The sequence below is a fragment of the Poecilia formosa genome, unplaced genomic scaffold, assembly GCF_000485575.1.
Source record: "Poecilia formosa unplaced genomic scaffold, Poecilia_formosa-5.1.2 Scaffold1547, whole genome shotgun sequence".
Classification (NCBI taxonomy): Eukaryota; Metazoa; Chordata; class Actinopteri; order Cyprinodontiformes; family Poeciliidae; genus Poecilia; species Poecilia formosa.
Genome location: NW_006801486.1, coordinates 1 through 7,433, shown reverse-complemented (window position 1 = coordinate 7,433; position 7,433 = coordinate 1). Strand labels below are relative to the sequence as shown.

Genomic DNA, 7,433 nt, shown 5'->3' with positions numbered 1-7,433 from the left:
ACATTTAGTTAAGATAAATATTTAGCTTCTTAGTTAAATATTTAGTTTAAACTAAAAATTAGCTTTCTAGTTAAATATTTAGTTGAAACTCTGACATTTATAAATGAAAAAATAACAAAGTGAAAATATGACTTTGAAAAATGACTGACCCAAATTATTGATGTCAATTTTTGACTGTGCAAGTTTACAAAAGAGCTTAGCTTGATCAGATGAAAAAAACACGAGTCATTTCCTGTTTTGACATTTTAAATATTTTAGAAAGACATTGAAATAACAGCTGAAAGGTAGACATGGTTTGGTGTCAGTGTGCATGTCTGGGTGTAAATGGGTCATTCATCAACAACATGCGGATTCCCCCAAAGCAAACAGGAAACGATTCACTACCAGGGTTATCATGTTACTCCATGCTGTTAAATGAGCTGGTTACACAGAACCGCACAGTGTTTTCTCATCCTCGATGCTAATTTTGAATCAATCGAACTCAGAGAAAAAGAGAAAATACGAGCGTGATCCTCCTGGCTGTGACCTTGCTATTGGTGCATCTCCTCTGTTTCATAATTCAGCCTCAGCAGTTGTGGAAATGTTTGTGTCAAAGAGGAAGGAGGCTGGAGGTGATGCATGTAGACACTGCATCACGAGTGGTGGGGCTTTACCCAGATCTATGGGTGGAGGGAAAGCAGAGCTGACTTGACCCGGCAATGCAGAAACATCATGGAGGAGGAAGAACTGCACACGCCAACTCTGTCTTCATCTGGGGGAGCCCTGCCTGTTCCTCTCTCTGTATAAATCCAGAGCTGGAAGCTGCAGCCATCCCACCGACAGGCTCACATGCCACATCGCTGCATGTCACGGCTGACAGTGAAACTCCCTCTGCAGCAGGGTGATAAATACGGAGGGCCATAAGCACCAAAATCAAGAACTCCATAATTATTTGAATGTTTTATTGATTATTATTAAATACTTAAATGGTAAAATTGTTGGCATTTTCATAAATGGTGGGACTTGATTAAAGCTGCAGCATGAAACTTTTATCAAAATATATATTTTTACGCATTTGTTGAAACTGTCCCCATGTTGTGACAGTTTGGTATGAGACAGATAATTTGTGAAAAAATTTGAGCTCCTCTGCCTTTTCCCATTGACAACCAATCAGAGCCAGGAGGCGGGTCTTTGCGCTGTCAATCACCCCATTGCTCTCTGATCAACCACAGCTAGCATAGACTGTAGGAATGCTCAGGCTAGTTAGCATAGCCACAGACAATTGCAAGTAAACGGTTTTCCTGTTTCTCCACTATTAGCATATTTAAAACCGAGTACACAAGAGTGATTGACAGCGCTGAGACCCTCCCGCTGGCTCTGATTGGTTGTTTTGCCATTTCTTCAGATGGCAATAGTGGATCAGGGAGGAGGTGAAGCTTGATCTGTTCACAGATTACCTGTCTCATGCAGTTTTAGCAAATATGTAATAAACATTTTTATAAAAGTTATCTACTGCACATTACATTATCTGAGCATTAAGATGCTATTTCAGGCTTGAATTGCTTCACTAATAGGCTAACTGCTATTAGCACAACATGAACACAAAAATAGTCTTTATAATTGTTTTTATTTTTAGCAGAAGCCCACTGGGCCAAGAGACGTGTCTTCGTCATCCATTGCTGTTGTCTGCGGATGTTGCTTGTGCATTAGATTTATGGCGGCCCCAGAAACACAATACAAAGTTCCCAGCTCAGGACTTTTGGAAGTAAAACAGAAAAATGCAATTAATTAAAATAACATTTTATTCATAATTTTATTCTTCTTGTGCAGCAGTGTCTAAGGGGGCACTTTAGCCCCCCACCCACTGACTATTAAAGTAGTCATTATGCTGTCACACGTCACTAACTGACTAAATTAGCAAATTATTAAATGATAATGATTCTGTGCACTCTGAAAATAAAATATTTTTTTTTATTTCTGACATATCTTTCATGTTTTAATTAAGTGGTAACAGAAGCTATTGTATTATTTGTTCCTATCTGAATCTGTGGGAGCAAGCTAATATTAAATAACAGGGAGCCAAAGCTGGAACCTTGCGGAATCCCACATGTGATTTATGTTAGCTCTGATCAGAAGTTACCTATTGGCACAAAGAAATCCTTGTCCTTTAGGTAACATTGGAACCAGTCAAGTACTAAAGTTTATTCAATACCTACCATGGTCAACAGTGTCCTGTAGCAGCACTGGATCTCCCATAGTAGTTTGCCTCATTGACGTCATTAGCTAAAACGTTAATAATTATTTGAAGAAAAATATCAATAAATTTTAGGCAGACACTTAAGAAAATATGTTTGACTTTCTAGATTTACACGGTTTTCCCGCATTTGCAATTAATATCACATAAATATCAACGGAAAAGCCTGCCACGGAGCAAACCAAATGGAAGCCTGATGGGGGGGTGAACCTTTGACAACTACAATGAAGATAAGCAAAACATTTAAACGCAGCATCGAATATATATATTTACTTCTAATATTGAAATATTACTTACGATTTGTACATATTTTCTACGTCGCAGTGTTTAATATAAAAGTTTGCCGTAACCCCCCGTCGCCGAGCGAATTGAAAGTTTCCATCCGTTCGGTCAGTCAGGTGATCCTTTCCGCTTCGCCATTTTGTGCTGCTACACCGGCTATTTATCTCAGGAGTCGTGACTCTCCCGTTTACACTGGTAGTTAGGTTATTAGACGGTTCCTGGTTTACCCGGCGTTGCTTCCCAAGCCCGTGGCCTTTTCTATTGCCTCCTGTAAAGTGCGCCTTTCCTCTTTTGGTTAACGGCTAATTGTTATTATTTTTGTACATTTGCTTTATTTTTTATACGTTATTTAGTGAGACAGAATGTCGAGCCCAGAGTACTCACCGTTCTTCGCAGTGATGGGAGCCTCCGCGGCTATGGTGTTCAGCGGTAAGTAACACACACTTTCTTTAAATTGATTTTTAATGTTTGTCACTCACATGTCTGTTTGTATTTACAGATAAATGAGCTTAAATCCCATATAGTGTCATTTGCTAGCCGCGGTGCTCTTCTTAAAGCTCATTTAGCTATTCGGAATGCTAGCGATTCATTGCTAATAGTTAGCTGTCATTTGTCCTAGCTGTAAGGCAGAAAGGGATTTAAAATTATTTTTTAAACCGCCCTATTTGCATTTATTGTGTTTATTTGCTTTCACTTCTTAACCATAGCTAGCTATAACGAGCTAAGGCTTGTTAACTAGCTGGTGGTAGCTGTGTGAGTTAGCATTGACGCTAGCCTCATTTCAAATTACTCTGGCAAAGCGAAAGGACAAAACAGGAGTTATTTAATTACAATATTACACGTACAAAAGACACATTTTAACTGTATATTTGACGACAAACTTTAATTTGTTTCTCCTTAAATTTAATCGTGTGGTTAGTGAATTAATAGCTGATTACGCTAATTGCTATTTTCTCCACAAAGCTGCCGTTTACACTTTACCAATTCATTAACAATAATTAAAAAGTGTTGCAAAGTTGATGCTTAAGCAATGTTAAAAGTTGAGATCATAAAGCAAATGCATTAAAGATCGAGTCCACGCCATCCCACGTAAGCTGTATGAGTCAAAATCTGCGTAAACCATTTAGTAAACATGAAGGTGTAGCTTTAACTTCATGCTGATATATCTATTTTTTTTAAAATAAAGCTTTTGAAAAAGCTATTTTATAGTTTAAATGTCAATTTGAAACCGTGATCAGCTGGCTGACTTCCTATTCCTCAAAGGAATGACGAAGTCACATGATTATCACATGATGAGACTTCTGACTGGGCCATCTAGCTAGTGATCCCTTTATACATTTAAACTTTTAAATGTATAAATCGGCAGTGATTTTCATGCTAATGTTTGTCACTATCAGATATCAGCATATGATTATTATGTCCGATATTATGGCTGAAATTTGGATTTGAATTCAGACAGTTGGTAGAAAACTTGACAAACTGTAGCCTATGATATAACTTAAGATATTAATTGATATAAACTCAAACTTTGCTAACTTCAAGCTTTCATGGACTTTTTTTTTTCTTTGTATAACGGACAAGAGTGAAAATATGATGCACGTCTTTTGATATAGACAAAAAATATACAATAATTAATATTTATATAAATGCTTATAATATTAAACTCAAAGTGCATCAACATAGTTTTGGTTGATGCATCAAAAAACAAATCAGAAAAAAAACTTGTTTTTAAAAAATATATCAAACTTATTGATTCAAAATACCAGTATTGGATCAATGAGCGATAAGATCAATACTTTAGTTTCAGTTTCCCTCTGCTCAAGTTTTCCCAGTTCAAGAAATTTTGGGTTGATTTAGACTGAAATTAGATTTTTTTTTTCTTTCACTTTAAAGTAAAAATAGTTAGTTTATGTTTATTGTGCAAATATGTCATTAAAATATTTTGTAGGAATCTAAACTTTGTTGAAATTCTGTCCTAAGTTTTAACAAAATAACTAAAAGGAAAAACCCACAAAAACACCTAAAATTGAGAAGTTTTATATATTATACCCAAATAATGATTGGTTGGATTGTTACTAAAATATGCAGCATTGCACACCACTACTCACCACTTATAAATGATCAACCAGTTGATTTTAAATGGTCTGTTTTGCTTTTTTCCAGTAATTATTAATCATTTTAGAGGATTGCTTTTGCAGGAGAAGGGGATGGGAATGTGTTGATTCTTGATTTGGGATTCAGGTGGAAACATCCTGCAGAGTAAAGACATTCACGTCACAAAAACGGTAAAAAAAAGAAAAAAAAAAAGCCAGGATGCGTTGGCAGGTGGTAATGTGTTGCATTTCCTGCTAAAAGAGAAGTTCACAGATTGATGTTTCACTTGTCCTGATTTAAATGTGTGAAGCTCGGCTTCATATAACAAACTTAAACATTTTCAGTAGCACCTTATTATTGTAAATTCAATTAAAAACGCTTCATTAATCCAAAAGAGCTCCTTTTACAGTTCACTTTTTTTTTAAGTTTGAATTTTGTTTTTCTAGTAAATTTCTGACTCTTGAAAGAAACTTCCAACTTTTGAAGCTCAAATTTCCACTTTTTTAATTCTAGACCATTTGAGTTCCTTTTTTCCTTTTCTCTTTTTATTTTTGTGCAATGGCCCTAATTCGCCGTTGTTGCTGTAATTTATGTTTTCACACTGTGCACATTTTTAAAGACTGCATTAAAAATGTTCTGTCTTTTCTGTTTGGTCTGCCTCGATGCTGTAATTTGGTAAAAACCACATCCGGCTTTTTTCTCTGTAACTCAGAGACCCTCCTGCTGTAATTGGTCATTTTGCTGGAGGCACTTCTGCTCTGATGTCATCAGACGTCATGGGGCGTCCCGTCTCCCAAACGCTCTGGTAGAGAGCGAGGAGGAGGATTAGGATTACAATCCAGAGGTTTTGCCTCCACAGAATCTTCCTGCTGAGACATGATGACAGTAATCCAGCCAAACATTTAAGGCAATATTTAATCTGATTATTAGCTACTCTACGTCTTTTGAACATGCAGTTTTTTTTATTTCAGGCTCAGTTAACAGAGTTGCCTTAAGCGTCTAAAGTCGGACTGTTCCTCTGTTTTGTTTTTTACTAAACGTTTCCCCGTTGCGCTCTGCCTGATGACTTCAGACAGACGGTGCTGATTTAACCTTCTGATGGCGTCGGTGTGGCGACGCGTCAGGAGCGATGGAGGCAACATGGCGGCTGAACAGCCTGCTGGAGTTAACAGGAGAAACTCCCAGTGCTGGAACGCTTCCGGCTGGGAAATCTGGAGACGTTTCAAATTTAATCAGCATCATTTTGTCTTTGTGGAACAGAGGAGGTCATTTTCTCAAAATCCTGCTCAGAAGTTCACCAAAGGTTAAAAAGCTGCAGAATAAATGAAGAAATTAAACTTTTTTTCCCCTCAATATCTCAGTTCCTGCAAAATTTCTCTTTTATTTATTTATCTTTTGCACAATCAAAATCACTAATTTTGTGACGCCACATCAGAAATATTGCCAAGGAATTTTTTGGTATTTTTGCAGTAATTGTCTCTGCTCTTATGGAGAACATGTCGTCTGCGTTTATGTACGACAATAAATGCAACTTTTTGTTCCTCCATCAGACTTTAACTGGACCTGAACTAAAGAGACAGCAGTGTAGGAGAAGAAACACTGAAGAAACATTGATTTTGTTTGGGTTTTTTTTGGAAATCCAGATTTTTATTTTAGTAAACTAAAACTTTTTTAAACTAAAAAAAAAATAGTTTTTTTAATTCAGATCAACTCTAAGATTAAATATTGTGGCCAGTGAAAGATTTATTTCTATTTTTAATTATGAAAATAAAGTCATATTTAATTATCCTAATATTAGGATAATTAAATGGTGGTTTCATGGGAACTTCTGCAGAAAAAGTAATCAAATGGTCACAAACTGGTAAATACAACCAATTTGTTTTCAGCCAATTGCTGAATAAACATAAGAGCAATAATTAAGAAAATATATAAAGTAGTATACATTTTATGTTTAAAATAAAAACATTTAGTCTGTAAATATGTTTTAGCCAAAATGCGTCAAGTGGCAAAGTTTAGCTTCAAATTCACTAAAGGATTCTGTTTTTACTTTTTAGGCAATAAAATATTTTTTATAAACTGTTCATTAGGATATTTTATTGTACTTTTAATATTGTATAAAAAAAAAGATTAAGTGGTTAAATGAGAAATCGGCAGAATGTGGCAATTTTTAAAACTGGATTAATCAGAATAATATTTAGTTGCTTCACCTGCAGGTTCTTGTTGAATCAGTCGTTAATGGCTGTTCGTTTGCTTCGTATTGTTGCTGATTGCTTCTGTCAACACTTCTGGGTGTGTGTGACGTCTGTGTGTGTTTTCCATTTTCTGTCAGCTTATGAAGCTGCTTCTTCCTCTTTTGATGGCCTTCCCTCTTAAAAAGCTGTTTTTAGTTTCCTTATGACTGAAGGTGAAATACCCCAGTGAAGTCATGATGGGTTTTTATTTGGAGGAACAGAATCTGTAACAATAGTTCCACTTCTGCTTTATTTTCCAGCTGTGCTTCACTGTTTCTGTCGTCCACTAGCCTCTCTGATGCTAACCCGTTAGCCTGCGTTTGTTTTTGTCATTCCAGCCTTGGGAGCGGCCTACGGCACGGCTAAGAGCGGCACAGGCATCGCCGCCATGTCTGTGATGCGGCCGGAGCTCATCATGAAGTCCATCATCCCCGTGGTCATGGCTGGTATCATAGCCATCTACGGCCTGGTAGTAGCAGTGCTGATCGCCAACAACATCTCAGACAACATCTCTCTTTACAAGTAAGCTTTATGTTTTATGTACGTTTACAATAATGTTCTCATCACCAGTAAATCAAAAACTACCTATATTG

The 7,433-nt window shown here is 36.5% G+C and overlaps 1 protein-coding gene across 1 annotated transcript; it reads left to right on the top strand.

Moving 5' to 3' along the window:
- The first annotated feature begins 2,647 nt into the window (after positions 1-2,647).
- LOC103132922 (V-type proton ATPase 16 kDa proteolipid subunit-like) lies at positions 2,648-7,392 on the top strand. The gene is made up of 2 exons (XM_007544687.2): positions 2,648-2,944; positions 7,179-7,392. The coding sequence occupies exons 1-2, from the start codon at positions 2,878-2,880 to the stop codon at positions 7,364-7,366; spliced, it is 255 nt and encodes an 84-aa protein (XP_007544749.1). The 5' UTR covers positions 2,648-2,877; the 3' UTR covers positions 7,367-7,392.
- Positions 7,393-7,433: the final 41 nt, after the last annotated feature.

Coding starts and splice junctions, on each gene's coding strand:
- LOC103132922 (XM_007544687.2), top strand. CDS start 2,878: ATGTCGAGCCCAGAGTACTCACCGTTCTTCGCAGTGATGGGAGCCTCC. Junction 2,945..7,178: donor CGCGGCTATGGTGTTCAGCG/GTAAGTAACACA, acceptor TTGTCATTCCAG/CCTTGGGAGCGGCCTACGGC.